Raw genomic sequence first — 17,921 nt, 5'->3', positions numbered from 1 at the left:
AAATTATACTATCAATAATTATTTTCTTACTCTTTGTGCCACAACCTTAAACTACAAATTTTCTGAAACGGTGGAAGTAATTAAAACAATTTTAATAAATTCAGATCCCGATTAACCTAAAAATCCATCAAATCCAACTCATGTTAGCAATTGCATATTATAAATGGGCTCATGGCCCAAATGCAGTACAAGGTTGGGAGGAACACATCCCCCGACAATAGCAACTGGGATCTAGCTACTGAGTCAATGAGTTGGTTGGATCAGTCCAATGAAGCTCCTCCGTGTTTCATTTTGCCGCCACATGGTCCGAAACAGCATGTCGCTGCCGGGAACTTAGAATCAAAATCGAGGAAGGTGGGGGTAGAGCAGCATTTGTGGGGTTGTTGCCGAATATTTACGCGATCCGACCGAAGAAGGTGTTGGAAGCAGCATTGAAGTCATTGGATGCAGTAATTCAAAGGCCGAGCTATGCCTAGTTTACCCATATTGAGCCATGCCTAATTTATTCGGCATGCACACACAAGTGTTTGGGTAAACTTAGGCAAATAGCTTATGACCTATCTGTAAGTTTTGTTTTAATCTTATGCGGCTCAGAGTAGCTTATGAAGAAGTGTTTATACCTACCTATTAATATAAGCTATTTTGAGCTTATTTCAAAGTTTATTAAATTAAAATTAGCTTATGAATATGTGCATAAACGTTTATTGCCACAAACACTTAAGCTATTTACCCAAATGCACTCTATATTGTTTGAGTGGTAACTACATTCTGAAGCCTACTGCAATTTTTCATTTGACATGAGCTCTAACATTTTCTTAAGCTAGTTGAAACTTGTGACCAAATTGCTTTTATGTGCTTGAAACTATTGTTTTGCAGGTGCAAGCAACCTGTTTCATTGTTGTTGAGATGGACCGTATATTAAGACCAGTGGGTCAGACAATCATACGTGACAAGGTTGAAATTCTGAATCCATTGGAGGAAATACTGAGAAGCATGCAGTGGGAGATCAGAATGGCATTCAACCAAGATAAGGAAGGGATTCTTTGTGCGCAGAAGACTATGTGGAGGTCTTGAATCTCTATAGTATACTGTTTTCTTGTACCATATCGACCATGAGTGCCACTATGACTTGAAATATCATGATCTTTTTTTGTTGAGTTTAATATGTAAAGGGTATCCTTCATCTAACACATCAACCAATCATCAATTCTGATCAATATAATATGTAAAGGAAAGTTGAGTTTGTAAAAAAACATTTGATTTATATTGATTGTTCAAATCTGTTTATTGATTATAGAATTTATGGAAAGTTATTTCTTTTTAAATAAATAACTAGTCTAGTCATATATAATAAAGTGGAATTTTCACTATAGAGAATAACTTATTACCCTTATTGTTTGGCCCGACTTCTTTTTATTTTTTAAGTTACTTGCTAAAGTTGGTCCAAACACAATTTATAAGAAACTCTTTAAAATTAAGTTACTTATTTTTTTACAAAGAAAAATAAAAGTGTCTTTAAATGAGAGTTTTTTTTTAAATAAGTTGCTGAGAGTGTTAACTCTTAGTCTTATTCACAAGTTACAATACTTGTTCCTCGTGTTTTCTTTTCTTTTTCTCCTCCATGGTTTCCTTATACTTGCTTCTCTCTAATGCTTTTCTTGCAATCTAAATTCACCATTCAACCATACAAGAATTGTGTCATTTTTTTTGTTTATCATTTCATTTTGAATCAAAGTTGTAGTCATAGATGACCTAAAAGAACTCTACTTCTTGTGATTCATTCTCTCCATCTCTCTATTTCAGGCTTTAGCTTTGGTTATTATGATACTTCTTGCTTGATGCAAATCATATTTATTTATCATCTTTGTGAGCGAAAGGGCAAAAGGAAAGCAGGATATATAGTTAGGTGTACTTTTTTGTTGAAAGGGGTAGCATTTATGCTATTTAAAGTGATGAGAATGCAGTCTGTGTGAGCAAAGCAAACAATAAAATATACTAAGTCACACTAGCTCCATCCAATGTGATGATAAGCCATCAAACAAGAAAAGGCATTAAAAGATATGAACAAGAGAGAACTATGAAAAAGAGACTTATAAACAAAAACTGAACTACTTCACTGGGATCGGGAACGGGCGGTCGGAATCTCCTGGCATGTCTCGGCATGTAGAATGAAAACATGAGAGGGATAGTCACCAGATAACCAAGCTCTTCAGATCCAGGTACCCTGCACCATAACATAGTCAGTCCAGTGTAAAAGCAGAACCCGGTGTTGGGTTTAAGGTACCAGCCAATACGGGATGGAAAGTTAGTGTGAATGGCGAGCACCGGAGGGAAGCTCATCGTATAACCTGTGATCTGCTTTATGGTACTACTTAGTAGTTAAGGGCGGCTTTCAATTGTCAGTAACATAACATGTTCCAAGACACTGAGACAGATCAAGTACACTGTTCACAGAATCTTGACCACACAAACAAACAAACATCCATCCACGTGAGGCTTGTAGAGAGAGAAAGCAAGACCAAAGGTAGGTTTTTTTGTTTAATCCCAACTCAATGAAGTTCCTCCGTTTTCCCCTCAAAACCTTTTGCCGCCACATGGTCCGAAACGGCATGTCGCCGCCGAACCCTTACATGTTCCGCAGCTTCGCCGCTGCCGCCGGGAACTTAGAATCAAAATCGAGGAAGGTGGGGTTAGCAGAAGCATTTGGGGGTTGTTGAAAGAAATGAATGAGAAGGGTGTGGTCCGAAACCTGCCGAATATTTACGCGATCCGACCGAAGAAGGTGTTATAATCAGTATTGAAGTCATTGGATGCAGTAATTCAAAGGTTGATAGAAGAAAGGAGGATGACAGAGGCTGAGGAGGTTCTTGAGGAGATGTATCACAAGGGTTTGACCCCTCATGAGAGGACTTACACTTGTCTCATTCATTCCTTCTGCCAAGAGTCGAGGGCTTCTAAGGCTGTAAAGGTTTTCAGAGAAATGATTGATAGAGGCTTTTCGCCCTCTCTTGATACATACAATGCGGTTATTCAAACGAATGCCTTTGCAGGGACGGGGATTGAGGTGGCTCTGGAGATTTTGAGGGAAATGCCTGAGAGGGGTTTGACCGCTGATGCTGTTAGTTATTGCCATGTAATATGCGCGTTATTGCTCCCACCCGAGGAGAAACTGGGGAAGGCTTTTGAAATGAAGAAGGATATGGATGACAAGGGCATCTTGCCTGATTCTGTAACGTATGAGGTGCTTATAGACAACCTGTGCTGGGTGGGAAGACTGTCAGAAGCTTTTGATCTCTTCCGAGAGATGCTGCATCGTGGGGGGTTCTCGCCAGATGAGCATACTTATTTCAATTTGATGAATTGTTATTGTCTTCAAGGTGAATTCAGTAAGGCTTTTCATTTGCATCATGAAATGGTACACAAGGGTTTTTTGCCTGATTTTGTTACTGGGTTTTCACCCTCACTTGTTACATACAACGCGCTTATTTATGGGTATTGCTCTTTGGGGAGGGTTCAGGAGGCTCTCGAGATTTTCAGGGGCATGCCTGAGATGGGTTTGTCCCCTGATACTGTTAGTTATCGCCAAGTAATATCCGGGCTTTGCAAAATCAGGGAGCCGGTGAAGGCGTATGAACTGAAGCTGGAGATGGATAAAAAGAGGAGCTGTTTGAGTCTGAATGAAGACACGTATGAAACCCTTATGGAACAACTGTCGGATGAAGATACTTATTCTAGTTTGATCAATGATTATTTAGCTCAAGGGGACTTGGAAAAGGCTTATCAATTGGATTACGTAATGGGACACGATGGTTATTTGTCAGATAATGTTACCTTAAGTGTGTTGTTGAATGGACTGAATAAGATAGCTAGGACAACAGAAGCTAAGTGGTATCTTCTGTGGACGGTTTTTTTTAGGTGTTTTGGTATGCCAGCTTATATAATATATGATACTCTGATAGAGAACTGCAGTAATAATGAATTTAAGCGTCTGGTAGGGCCTGCCATTACTTTCAGTGTGAAAGTAGCAATCAAAGCTCATCACACAATGCTTCATGGGAATTATAAGCCAGATGGAACAGTTTATAATCTATTAATATTTGATCATTCTAGATCTCTTGAAGTTCATAAGGCCTATAATATGTACATGGAGATGGTGCATTATGGTTTTGTTCCTCATATGTTCTCTGTACTTGCTCTTATTAAAGCTCTACATTATGATGGAAGGTACAATGAGATGAGTTGGGTAATTCACAACACATTGAGGAGCTGTAATCTCAGTGATTCTGAGCTACTTAAAGTACTTAATGAAATTGATTTCAGCAAACCTGAAATGACTGCTCTTCTGGATGTGCTATCTGAAATTGCCATGGATGGCCTGTTACTTGATGGTGGAAAGTGTTCATTTGCTTCAACAAGTACCTAATATCTTTGGTTTTGCTTGTTGAAATCTGTTACCATAAACCTTAAGCTGACTATTCCAGCTTGCATCTAGCATGCTTTGGTTTGGAGACTTGCCATATGGTAAATTCTCCCTTGCTCGGAAAGCAATTTATCATCTTTTATGTGAAACTCTTCAGCTATTAAAGACCTCCTTCTAGACCAGGTCATTTAGATCTTTTTTTTTTTAATTGTCAAGTATGAAGTAAGTTGCTTTCAATCATAAGTAGAAATTGTTTTCTTTTTGCTTTTTAAAGCAAAAGGTCTTTCTTACTATTGCCAATTTACTTCCAGGTTGTTGGGAATCATGTTTTATGATTATATGAATTTCAATAATTTTGAATGAGGGTTGCTGAGATCAAGAAAGTATTATCTGACATGATCTGCCATTTATTATTTTACATGAATGATAATATTTGAATCTGTTCTCCCTAAACTCCCCGGGTCCCTAGCTCAGTGTGTAAATCACTAAGCTCAGGTTCGAGATTATTGTGAGAGTGAAGATGTTTTTCTCAAGTTCTTTATGTCTTCTTATAGGCTCTTTTTTGGTCTCTTGGGTTGTTGGGGGTTTGACTAAAATTATGTGTCTAATTACATGTTAAATGTGGTAATAATTGCTCTTTGGAGGTTGCGGGTGGCTATTTTCCGTTGAGGGACTCAGCCTTCCAAGCCCTTAAGCTTGTGCGCTTGATGGGTTTTAAGATAAGTCACGTTCCTTCTTTATGTCGGGCTATCATGTTCCCAGTAGCTCTTTGTCTTGCCATGTGGAGGTGGGAGAATCAGATAGCTGAATTTTTTCCATGTATTGTTTAAATTCAGTAGGCTCCATTCTTTGGCCTTCTTCTATCTTTCCCTTACGAGATCTCTTTTCTTATCAGAAAGCAGAGTAGCAGACCGAATATCCCAGCAGTAGAAACTGCACCTTATGTTGCCATTCGACAAATGGGATCACCTTTCCGGAGGATAACCCCTCCCGTGAATATATGGACTGCAATACATGTATTCTCTCCAACCACCGGCGACAATGTCCCATCATCAAGTAATGCGGGCTCCTCCTGTATGAGGTTGCTCCTCTGGTCAGTATTCGGCAAGCAGTTATGCTGCTCCCCCAGTTCGAAAAATGTACCAGCTCCAATCTGGTTATAACATGCTTGGATCAGGTTCTCTTTCACCTGAATGAGTTCTGATGTTTAGAGCTGCTCACTGAAGCTTCTGCCCAGAATTGATTCTGACTACAAAATCAATTGTAGAAGAGGTTCTAAACATGCACTTAGCACGTAATCTGCTCAAGTTTTTGCTTTTTATGTATGTTGCTGATATGGTAGTAATAGTATACCTGCTGATAGGGGTGTTCATAACCAAACCAAATCATATTGCGTCAAGTGTATTGATGTGGAATTGCACTTGCAGGTCAGTGTGGCTGTGTTTGGGTTGAGTGATCTGCATCTGTCATAATAGATTTTGCTAGTTGGGATACAAAAATTGCGTAATAGATTTTGCTTGTGTGATCGTTTAAAAGCATGGTTAACTTCTGCTTCCACTCTGTCGTGCTATTGTTCTCAATACCTTCTACTTTTCCAATTTCACGGATTCTATTGTGTGATCTTTATGTTGCTGAAATCAGCAAGTGCCCAGAAAAGTTATATGCACAGTTTGAAAACTATGGTTCAATTTTATTTAGAAGTTATGTATATTAAAAATCATAATTATTGGGATCTATGAATCTTGCCTATTTTGATTAGTTTTCCAATTCTGATGTTTCAAACATGCTGATATTTCTCTTCTTTCTACCTCTCTTTCTCGTTAAAAGCTCGTTTTTTAGAAAATATATCTTCCCATTTTTAGAGCATAATTACAGCTATTGATCAGATGCCAAAAGCATGACTCTCCTGAACAGGAAGGCATTGAAAATCTCTTCTAGGACCTTGAAAGAACTGAATCAGAACAGAGAATGTGAGATGAAAAGTTTATTATCATTGAGAATGAACCGAAAATCTCTTGTAAAAAACATTTTACTTTTTGTCTTGCTCTCTTTTTCTGTTATAATGATTAATGAACATGGCTTTTCTTTTTGACATATGATTAAAAAACCATGACATTGAACTATAATGAACACCTTGACAATGAAAATGAACAGAGAATGTATTTTTCCCCATGAACCTTGCTTATAATGAGCACCTTGACAGTGAACAAATATTATCAATATGTTACATTTTCTTGCAGCAATTGTCTTTTATGGCGGCATGTTATATGGAGCCATGGAGATTGAAGATTGACAGTGAAAGCAAGTTGTTATCTAGGAGCTGCAGGCTGCAACTGATTTAGTTTTAATTTTATTTGTGATGAAATATTGAACCAATAAGAACTTAATGCTTTATATTTGTTGGAGATTTTGATAATTGTCTTGACTTATTTATTCCAAAGTCTATAAACTATGATGATTTAGACTTGTATTAAACTATGTTTCAGATTATTTTCTAATTCATAGTTTATTTTGATATTTACAATTTCTGAAATCCAATCCGATTAAAATTGAATTGGATTAGACTAAAGCACTTATTTTGAGAGCTTAGTTCAATACGGAGGAATTCTTATTCAGATAAGTAGGAAAGCAAGAGCTCTAATAGATATCGAAAGATTTCGGATTTAAAAATAATAATTAGCCGATTGGATAGTGAAATGACAAAATTGAAATAATTGAGTCCGATGAATTTTCGCCTCAAATTAAAGTTCATGATTAATACAATGTTTTCACATTTCCAATTCGTCACAAAATTGAGAACCCTTACAAATCAGTTGAATGAGTAAACATATTCAATTTTATTGGAGCTTTCTATATACCAGACATTTCAAGACAATTGATTCTAAACCCAAAATCAAGTTTGAGGAAAAGCTTCAGTGAGCAACTTTTGGGTGTTATAATTGATTCTCTGGGAATAAAGAAGTTGATCCAAACATGTTATAATATACTTTGGAAAGAAAAAGCCATCATTAACAGCAGTAAGGTTTTTCATTGCTGAAACATGGTGATGGACCATAATGGAATGACCATAATAAAAGAATAACCAAACCCATTCCCCAAGTCCTCATCTTGCCTCTCCAGTCTCCACATCTTGCATTTCCAAAGGTTCAGGGAAAATTTCATTGGATGACCTTTTATTGGAAGATGAATGATCATTGCCACCACTACCTTGAGAGCCTACTCTTCCTGCTTGTTTAATGCCACTAGTACCACCTTCCCTATTTCCATGTGCTGTGGCAGATGCACTCTCTGATGAGCTGTGCCTCCAGCTACCAAAGAATGCAGTGCTCCAAGACCTATTAGATGAAGTTGTTCTCAGCTTTGCTGAGCTGAAATTTTCTTCTCTCACAATCTTCAATGGATTTTCCAGTGCTTTGAGGACATGCTTCATAGGAGGGCGTTTGGAAGGCTTTGGATTCAGACATGACTTGGCCACAATCGCCATTGCCCATACCTCTTCCAACAAGTCCTCATCGACGATCAAAGACGGGTCAACGATCTTACTCAATCGTTCTTTATCAAATATGGTGATGTAGCTCAGCGTTTGATCTAAGCACTCTTTGGTGGCGGCATCATCTGATTTGCTGATGTCGAGATTGCCGGTAACAAGCTCAAGTAAAACCTTCCCAAAACAGTAGACATCATAGGCACATGTCACAGATGATTTATCTGTTCATTACCAAAACATAAAAGAAGGAAAATGCTGATGAGTTTAGTTTTGAACACAGTAAAGGTCATTATGCAAAGTTTTCATATATAAGTGTGCATGTCCTCTCCCTGGACTAACCTATGTAGCATATCCACTAAGGCAGTAATGATTCTTAGACATTCAAATAGTTAGAACTCCACATACACCTCAGTTCTCTCTATCTCTCACTTCTTATCACATCACATCATACATCACACTCATTACTTCTCTCTCTTCTCTTCCTTTCTTACTCTGGGTATCTACGAGGTGTCTGCACTATGTGAATGCGCAAGAATCATTTTCTCCTAAATGTTAGTTACACGGAGAATGGATACATGGATCAACAAAAGGATAAAAACTAGAAAAGGGTAAGCCAGTGTTTACTCACCAGAATTGCATTCAATAGGAGATCTGCAAAATCACAAGGGAAGGTTAAAACCTTTCTGAATACAAATATGTTGAATACCAAAAAAATTTAACTGGCAGTGATAACTCTGTTTGCTTGCACTTAGTGTTACTTGATCACAAGAAGTATGCAATCTTGTTAGCTACATCAATCAGTTAACTAAAGATACACAGATTTTCATTTACTTATGACTCAAGTATGAGTTTAAATTATTAGGTCAAACGACAAGGATGAGATAATTTTGCATTTATACACAAACATGCACCAGAAGAATAGAAGCAACTAATTATACTAATCCTAACTAAGACAAGTAATTGATCTAGCAAGTCAAATTAATTCAAGCCTATTTCCTTGTAGGTATAATTGACCCATTTCGAGCCGGTATGTTGAAACCATTTAAAAATTCAATATATTTATAGATCACATAGTATCTCTTCTCTTAATTTTCATTAAATATATAATACAGCTGTGCCTTGTTACACTGTTAGTGTTAATGAACACAAAACTTACCTAGGCTTGCTAAAAACCCTTGAGATGACACTCTGATGAAGATCTTCTTGGGCAGTAATCTCACTCAAACTTCCAAGTCGCACCTCATATTTATCATCAAGAAGTATACTGCTAGCTTGAACATCTCTTCAAAAATCAAAAGTAAAGCGTCAGTAATTAGCGAGCTTATAGCATAACATACAACACATTTGTAAAGCAAAAGATATCAATCAGATATCAAAGATCACATAGATACAACACATTTGTAAAGCAATAATTTTGGCCAACATAAATCCAATCAGATTTTGCTTCTAAATTTGATTCCATGATAATAATAATAATAATAATAATAATAATAATAATAATAATAATAATAATAATAATAATAATAACAACTTTCCAATCATTGATGAGAAGACATTAACAACAATGCAGATTACATTTGGTGTTACCTGTGAACAAGGGGAGGGCTGCACTCATGTAAGTAAGCTAGGCCTTCAGCAGCTCCTATTGCGATTTTCAGTCTCGTGATCCAATCCAAGGACTTTAATTTACCATCTGAGCTAGGGACTGAGTGCAAGGAAGTAGCCAAATCTCCATTTGGCATGTACTTGTAAATTATACATTTCACCTTCTCATTCTCCAAGCAGTGCCCCAGGATAGGGACCAGTCTAGCATGTGAAACCTTGCTTAACAAACCCAATTCCGCAAAGTACGATTCTCTCTTGAATAAATTCAAATCTACCTTTTTGACAACCACAGTTGCTCCACTTTCCAACACTCCCCAAAAGAGGTCTCCAGAGTGACCATGCTTGAAGAGATTTGCTTCAGCAAAATTGCCAGTCAAATTGAGCATTTGCTCAAAAGTAAATGAGTCTCCCACACTGGTTACAAAGACAGAACCCTTAGGAGGTGTAGGACTTTCCCCTTCCGGAACCGGCCCCCCTTTTGCGGTCCCCCTTTGAATTTCCAAGCTTTTACTCTTATAACATTGTTTTAGGACCAGCATGAGGACCAACACCAGTAGCACAATAAATCCAAGACCACCAAATACTCCTGCCAGTATGAATATCATTCGTTTGTTGCTCCTGGACTTAGACTTCATTAGATCTTCGCCACCAGCATCAAATAGTAAATTTCTCTTAACATAAAACACTCTACACTCTTCCAAACCCCTCTGGTTTGGAATCATCTGCAGGCAATTTCTTGCTAGAGTAACATTATTACTAAGGCCACCCTGGACCTCACCTTCCAAATAATTACCAGACAAATCAATCATTTTAAACTTATTCAGTGAAGTATTCAGAGATCCATAAAACAAATTGTTTGAGAGATTGAATCTGGCACCAGTAGAGCTAAATTTTGAACTAGACCATTCAGGCAATAGACCAGTGAGGTTGTTGTTGGATACATCAACAAGTTGAAGTGCAGAATGAGCAGAAGAAAACAAATTACCAGGCAACGACCCGGACAGAAAATTCATGCTAAGATCAAGCTTAACCAATTTAAAAAGGTTACTCAGTTGAGGAAGGACAGAACCAGTGAAGGCATTATCAGAAAGGTTTAAAAATTTGAGATTTGAAAGGGAACCCAATTCAGGTGGAACAGACCCAGATAAGTAATTAGAACCAAGATCAAGCCTTGTAATGTTACTAAGCTTAGAGAAAGAGCTGGGTACTATTCCTGAAAGGATGTTCCCAGAAAGATCAAGAACAGAAAGCCCTGATAAAAATCCCAAATTTGAAGGCATTCTACCAGTGAGACTATTCCCTGAAAGCAACAAAGACTTCAACATCCTCAAATTACTAAGTGAACCAGGAATAACACCAGTTATTGAACAAGACCTTAAATCAAGCACTTGAAGTACACTAAGATTCTCACCAAACCACTCTGGAATAGACCCGTTCAGCATGAACCCTGAAGCGTTGAAAGACTCCAATAGAGTGAAATTCTTGAGAGCATCCACTTCAAAGCTCGGGTTGAGACGACCCGACCGGGTTCTCCTCAACCCAGCCACGTGGATGCCCACCACTCGACCGTGCCGGCACTGAACCCCGGTCCAGTTCCGGCATGGTTCAGCTTTGATGGGCCAATCCTTTCCCCTTATCCCCAGTGAAGAACGAAGTTCCAGCAATGAAAACCATTCAGTTCTGGAGCTCAAGCTTAAACTTAAACTAGTAGTTGATGTTAATTCAATCAACAAAAACAAAACCATAACTGAACTCACTGCTACTCCTCGCTTCACTCCCATGCTCATTGTAATCAACTCAATTTCACGTTAATCTTGCAAGTTCAATTTCATCTGCAGGTACCAAGTTTTCTAGCTTTGTTAGTTGAACTCAGCAAATTCAGCACACAACCCAGAAAAATAAATTGATTTTTTCATTCAGAGTTTTGATATTTACCTTCAATGGTGATGATGATGACACGTTGTGATCCTGCACTCGTTGGTGTTCTTGTTCTTCTGCTATCTCATGTGAACTCTGAGGAATGTCCTTGTCTGCTTTTGAACTTGTTTTTATGGCTTTGTACATAAGTGTTGATGAAACACAATCTTACACATGTTTAAGGATGTTTTTGTGATGTAAAGCTGGGTGAGTGTGCTAGCTAGCTTTTTATGTGACAGAAGAAAAGAGATGGTTTTGTTTTGGAATTGAAATGAAATCTTTTACCAAAAACATTAAATGGGTATGAAGAGAATGGGTGAGAATTTCAGGAAGTGCATTAATGAGGGAAGTGAGTGGTAAAATTATGGCATCAACTGCCACAAGTTTCACATTCAAACTCACTGGTGTTATTAATGCTTTTGGGGTTGGGAGGTGAAGAATGAAGAATGAAGATTGAACAATATCAAAGTGTTTTGTTTTCTGAACAATTAATAAAATTTGGGTGTGTGTTAATGGTGGTTTTGTAAAGAGATAATCAATTGCAAACAAGAAGTGATTGTCAGTTTGTGGATTAGAAGTTTCCTAGAGGGAGATATTAGAGAACATATTCAATTTTGAATTTTCTTTTTATTTTTCTTTCCAGTTTGTGTTGCAGAGTTGATATGTGAGGATGAGTCACCATTTGTGATACTGATATCTGATAAATCATTGATGAAACTGTGACTGAAACTCTAGTGTCCACTTGTGTTTTTGCACGTAGAATTTTCAAAGGCGAAACAGTTTTAAAGTGTGACACTATTTTACATTATTTTTATGGTCAAAACTTGACTATTGACCAATTTCTAAGACATGAATTATTAACATTAACAATTTTTTTATACGATAATATAATATCTATTAAACCATGTCTTATACATACTCAATTTGTCTTTGGAACATTTCTCAAAACTCTCCAACCCAGTACCATTGTACAACAACACTTGGGGATGAGCATGTCTTTTTTTTAATCTTAATTATCCTAACGATTTCAACCGCGGATAACAATTAGATTATTCTCTCGTTTCATGCTCATCAGTTCACTTAACCGGTAGAGGCTAATTAATGAGTTTTTCATGAAAAAAATATGTATTTAACTACTATATATAAGCTTAATTTGTCCTTTTTTTTATTGAGTTAATAATATATTGTTTGGATTAGTTTTATTTCGACGAAAAAGACGGGCTAAGGCACACGAAAAATAAAAACAAAAATAAATTACAAGCCTCTAGTATAACAAGTAGAGGCCACTATCCAACAAGAAGGGGGATGAAACAGAATCCCAGAAGAGAGTCGAAGACACACATGTCCTCCATCAAACCAATACCAAAATTAGCTAAAGCATTCGCGATTGAGCTTGCTTCACGAAAAAAGTATGAATTATGACTCCAAGTGACTTGGTTTTGTTTAAGTACGGTTAAGTGTTGATTATATCATTTCTCTCGTTCACAAAAAAAGTGTTAATTATTATCTAAATCACCCAAGTTAAAGACTAGATAAAATCATCGTTGTCTTATTTGGACCAATAGTATTTAAAATAAAATGAGATACAAATTTCACATTTTACTTATTTATTTATTTATAAATAATTATATTGGTTCCTTAAGGTTGAATAAAGTTATCCTTATGGGTTATTTATACAATTCAGTATTTTACCGGAAAAATACTATATAATAGTATTCATGATAAATAATTTTAGGCTTAATTGCACATTTGGTCCCCCACTTATACAAAAGCCATGATTTTGGTCCTTACCAAAATTTAATTGCATTTTAGGACCCCAACGTTGTTCTCTGTTAGCAACTTTAGTCTTCCGTCCAATTTCTAACAAAAATGTAAACGTGGCATTTGTAAATAAATATTTTAATTGAAAAAATTAGTTTTTTTTTAAATTAAACTATTTTCTTTTATTAAACCTTCATCTTTATCTCTCTCCCTTCTTCTCCTTCATCATAAGTTCAGGAACCAGGAAAGACACTTCCTCAATCTTGCAAATCTCAAGGGAATTAGATTTCCCACCCCTGGGTTTAGAATTGCCACCCCATTTAAAAGTGGGGAAAAACCAATATTGCCCCTCCGTGTTTTAGTCCGAATGTATAACATTCGGACTCCTCCGAATTTTCAAATGTCGGACTCAGTTAATAATAGAACAAAACTATCAATTCAGATTCACATTTGTAACGGGACAGAACATCAACTCTCGGACTGGTTCAGGAGAAGCGACCCAGAGGCACCCAAATCGACCCACACATCACGACCAAAAGCAACCAAGAATCATCTGTGATTCAAAACCGACCACACTGAGGTAATTTGTTGGAATCCACGACCAAGAATCATGTGTATTTTGAATCATGTGTATTTTGATGAGTTAGTGTTGTGATTTCAAATTTAGGGTTTCAAATTTAGGGTTTCAAATTTAGGTATTTCAGATTAGGTTAGGTTTCGAATCCCTTTTTATGAGTTGATTTGGTGAAATTTCATTCCTATTGTGATTTCTGGGGTATATGGGGTTCTGAGGTGCGAATTTGGGGATATTCGTACTCCGAATCTTGAAGATTCAGACTAGTTCAGGACTTCAAGATTCGGACTGGTCCAGGACTTCAAGATTCGGACTTGAGAGATTCAGTACTGTCTCTCCTATTGCTTCTGTTATTGTTTTTCATGATAAGATGAATGGGGTGAAGATAATTTCCATGCTTTTGGCTATCTTAGGGTAGTGGTTAAGGACATAACCAACTTGAGATTTCACATTTGAATTTCATAACATTATTTGAATTGTATTGAAATTTCATAACATTAGTTTACTGTGTATACTTGTGGATTGCTTCAACTAGTTAGTTACTCATTACATAGCTATTAATCTGTTTTCCTTATTTTTTCTGATAGATTATGGCGAGGACAAAGCAAACTAAGAGGGTATCGTCTGAAGAGTTGGCCGATCGTCGTGCCTGTCTCCACGCTTCTCATAGGCGAGGTGATCATGATACAGATGTGTCGACTTCTCGGAAGCGGGCTAGGAAGGGTGCTAGGAAGGGGGCTCCGAAGGCGACCACTGAGGTTCCTGCCCCTGCTACTGAGGTTCCTGTTACTCAGGTTGATAATATGATTCATGTTTGTAATGTTGTAACCATGTCTGTAACCATATTATTAGCAAGAATATTTTCCTACATGTATTAAGACAATGCTCCAGTATTGTAACGAGGTCTGTTTGTCCCATATTATTGTCACTGCATTTTCACGTTTCTGTCTGTGACAGTATCTGGTTTTAGAGGTACGAATCTTGAAGTTTCATATTAATCCGGGTTTTCAACTCTCGGACGTCTTAAAAAGGGAGGGTGGTAAATTTAATTATGAATCAGTCCGGAACTTATAGTCCTGGATTGATCCGAAACTTAAAGTCTTGGAGTGATCCGAAACTTATAGTCCTGGAGTGATCCGAAACTTATAGTCCTGGATCACCCTTATCAAGCAGCAGAATGCCTACACAACCAACTCTGACCACCATCAATTACAATCTCAACCACCATCACTGCCTACACAACCAACTCTGACCACCATTAATCTTCACCACCAACCCCATTACTCATTCCTCCTACACCATAAATCCCTTTACTTCCTATATTAGTCCCCTATGCACCAAAGGCATCCTACACCATTACATTACTTCCCTTCTTCCCTTGTTGCAGGAAATAACCAGAAGAAATGGAACAAGATCCACCATCAACCTTCATCCGCCCTTGCAAACGCCAAGACAACCTTGCCTCCAGCTCTCGTCCTCTCATTCCCGGCCCAGCTGGCGCCGTCCAGGCCGCCATGATTCACCGCAGATCCACCGACGACAAACCAAACATTTCAACCCAACAATTCGTTAGGCAAGTCCTCCAAGACGGCCACGACACCGATCCCGATTTCCAATCCAATGCTTGGCTTTCAGCCCTGCAATTAAACGGATCTGCCACTCCTCTGGGCGCAATCACTCACCATCATGAAAGAGTAGATCACGTCATCGGTGTTATCAAATCCTGCAATCCCAATGGGTTTGGAGATGCAACAGTTACACTCAAGGTATTTCCTTATTCCTCCTTATATTTCAGTGAAATGATTCATGTTTCTCTCATGACATCTGAGATTGAGATTCAGGACCCTACGGGCACTGTTGGCGCTAGTATCCATCACAAGGTCTTCACTGAAAGCGTATTTGCGAAAGACATAACTGTTGGATCTGTTCTGCTTCTCCAAAAGGTTAATCTATAGGCAACTTTAACATTTTAAGCTTCTTTGGACAACTTGGACATCACATCGTTTCTTCACTTTGCTTTCAGGTCGCTGTGTTCTCTCCTAGAAAGTCTAATTGTTATCTTAATATAACCTTGTCCAATGTAGTCAAGGTATGATAATCTTCTTCCACATCTAAAATAAAAGCATTTGAATCTTTTCCACATCTACAACAAAGCATTTGAATCTGTTTTCATTATACAGGTATTTTCAAAGGACAGTGCACCTCCACCTGGAAGCTTCACAAACATAACAGAAGATTAATATTAGTTCTTTACTAATCTATATTAAGGACTATTTGTGTAACTTTTGAAATGCTGAACTTAGATTTCGTATTGTTATTTTGCTTTACTTTTCCAATGCTTAACTTGGATTATTGTATTGTAATTTTGTTTAAATTGGATTATGTAACTTTTCAATTTTAAAGTCATGTTATATTTGCTGCAATTGGACTAAAGTCATGTTATTTTAACTGTAATTAAAGAATCCGAAGGTTTAACTCTCGGACTAGTCCAGAACATCAACCTCTGGACTGGTATGGAGGTTTAAGTCCCGGAGGGTATTCCCGGCATTTTTTTAAAAAGACTAGGGTGGCAATTCTAAACCCAGGGGTGGGAAATCTAATTCCCAAATCTCAACCTTGGAGAAATGGGTAGGAACCAAAAGGAAAGAAGAAACCATACCCACACCCTCATCCAGTCACCACCACCCTCTCTATCCTGATCTTTATCTCCCTTTCTCATGCTCAGATTTGTAGCTTTATCTTCTCTCAATACCTAGATTCGAAGGGGAGGAGGACCAATAACGTTAGCCTTCATGGTTGACGTTGAATCGATGGATAATTTGTTGTACCTTCGTCGATTTGGTGCCCTTCTCTGATCTGCAATTCACAACCTTCTCTTAATGTTGAATCGGTGAAGGTTTTGGGCACGGTGGGAGTTGGGGGCGGTGGGGCCCTAGGGCTGTCGTACTTCTCTTCTTCTACACTTCTCTTCTGCTCTTGTTCTGCCTATTTTTATTTTGGGGCATTGTGGTTTGGCTGGGTTGCGATTTTGGGGTGGGGCGATGGAGGTTGTGGGTTTCGATTTGGGGATGAGGGAGGTGGAGGTTGTGGGTGGAGATTGTGGATTGCAATTTGGGGGTGGGGCGGTGGAAATTGTGGGGCAAAATCCAGGGCAAGAAGAAGAAGAAGAAGAGGAAGACCCATAATTGCAAAACGGTTCAGCAACCTCTAGTGAAAGATAATGACCCTGTTCATGTTAGATGTTCTGAGAAGAAGATTTTGCTTTGGATTTCTAAAGGAAGTGATGAGGGGCGAAAACTAAGTGGGAAAGCTTTGATCTTGGAAGAGAAAGCATCAGTACCACCCACAATAAAAGCCCCATCGTTGGGCATGATGAAGAATTAAACTTGTTGGTGGCATGGATCATTGTATGATTTTGATGTTACACTTGTAGAATGGTGATTAAATTGTGGTTTCTGGGTAGATGATATTTTTGTTCAACTAACTAAAGTCCAGAAAGGATGATGAAGGAGAAGAAGAGAGAGAGAAAGATGATAATTAAAGAAAATAATTTTTTAAAATTAAAATATTATTTACAAATGCCATGTCAGCATTTCCGTTAGAAATTTGACGGAATTGGGACGGAAGACTAAAGTTGCTAACGGAGAACAACGTTGGGGGTCCTAAATGCAATTAAATTTTGTTAGGGACCAAAATCGTGGCTTTTATAAAAGTGGGAGATCAAATGTGCAATTAAGTCATAATTTTAAGTACTCAATACGTGTCAATGTTAATTTATGTGCCCTTACTTTAAAAAAAAATTATGTGACGTGACATTTGTGGTGAAGGTTTCGACACACATAGTTTTTTTTTAGATAAGCAATGGATTATATAAAAGGGCACTAGGGGTGGGCAATGAATTATTATACACATGGTTTCCTACCGAAATACTACTAGTTGTATCATAATTCACATTATCCTTTTATTTTTTTACGGTTAATTAAAGTTTCATTGAACAATATTAAAAGAAGGTACTACCTCCTGTTCTATTTATAAGTATGGAAGAGAAGAAAATTTTTGGTCTTTTTTATAAGAAACAAATGAAAGTTTAAGCTATACTAATTATTTTTTTCCCATGATGCCCTTATTAATTCTAACTTGTTAAATGTGTCTCATTA

General features: G+C 37.6%; 3 protein-coding genes across 4 annotated transcripts; 2 read left to right on the top strand and 1 right to left on the bottom strand.

The window, feature by feature from the left end:
• The first annotated feature begins 1,976 nt into the window (after nucleotides 1-1,976).
• On the top strand, nucleotides 1,977-5,977 carry LOC130718199 (pentatricopeptide repeat-containing protein At5g39710-like). Of its 2 annotated transcripts, none has more exons than XM_057568715.1 (2): nucleotides 1,977-4,521; nucleotides 5,316-5,977. In XM_057568715.1, the coding sequence occupies exon 1, from the start codon at nucleotides 2,846-2,848 to the stop codon at nucleotides 4,421-4,423; it is 1,578 nt and encodes a 525-aa protein (XP_057424698.1). In that variant the 5' UTR covers nucleotides 1,977-2,845; the 3' UTR covers nucleotides 4,424-4,521; nucleotides 5,316-5,977. The 2 variants fall into 2 exon arrangements, with proteins under 2 accessions (XP_057424698.1, XP_057424697.1); XM_057568714.1 differs by having other exon boundaries at nucleotides 1,977-5,207.
• A 1,261-nt stretch (nucleotides 5,978-7,238) lies between these two features.
• Nucleotides 7,239-12,078, bottom strand: LOC130716972 (probable LRR receptor-like serine/threonine-protein kinase At2g16250). Its single transcript, XM_057567044.1, has 5 exons — nucleotides 11,448-12,078; nucleotides 9,495-11,344; nucleotides 9,064-9,189; nucleotides 8,536-8,558; nucleotides 7,239-8,128 (listed from the first exon to the last, which is right to left on the bottom strand). The coding sequence occupies exons 2-5, from the start codon at nucleotides 11,297-11,299 to the stop codon at nucleotides 7,524-7,526; spliced, it is 2,559 nt and encodes an 852-aa protein (XP_057423027.1). The 5' UTR covers nucleotides 11,300-11,344; nucleotides 11,448-12,078; the 3' UTR covers nucleotides 7,239-7,523.
• A 2,818-nt stretch (nucleotides 12,079-14,896) lies between these two features.
• Nucleotides 14,897-16,326, top strand: LOC130721517 (uncharacterized). The gene is made up of 4 exons (XM_057572320.1): nucleotides 14,897-15,530; nucleotides 15,606-15,707; nucleotides 15,788-15,853; nucleotides 15,945-16,326. The coding sequence occupies exons 1-4, from the start codon at nucleotides 15,168-15,170 to the stop codon at nucleotides 16,002-16,004; spliced, it is 591 nt and encodes a 196-aa protein (XP_057428303.1). The 5' UTR covers nucleotides 14,897-15,167; the 3' UTR covers nucleotides 16,005-16,326.
• The last annotated feature ends 1,595 nt before the right edge of the window (nucleotides 16,327-17,921 follow it).

Source organism: Lotus japonicus, chromosome 5 (assembly GCF_012489685.1).
Source record: "Lotus japonicus ecotype B-129 chromosome 5, LjGifu_v1.2".
Taxonomy (NCBI): Eukaryota; Viridiplantae; Streptophyta; class Magnoliopsida; order Fabales; family Fabaceae; genus Lotus; species Lotus japonicus.
The sequence above is the reverse complement of the archived record's forward strand: the minus strand, read 5'-3'. Positions and strand labels throughout refer to the sequence as shown.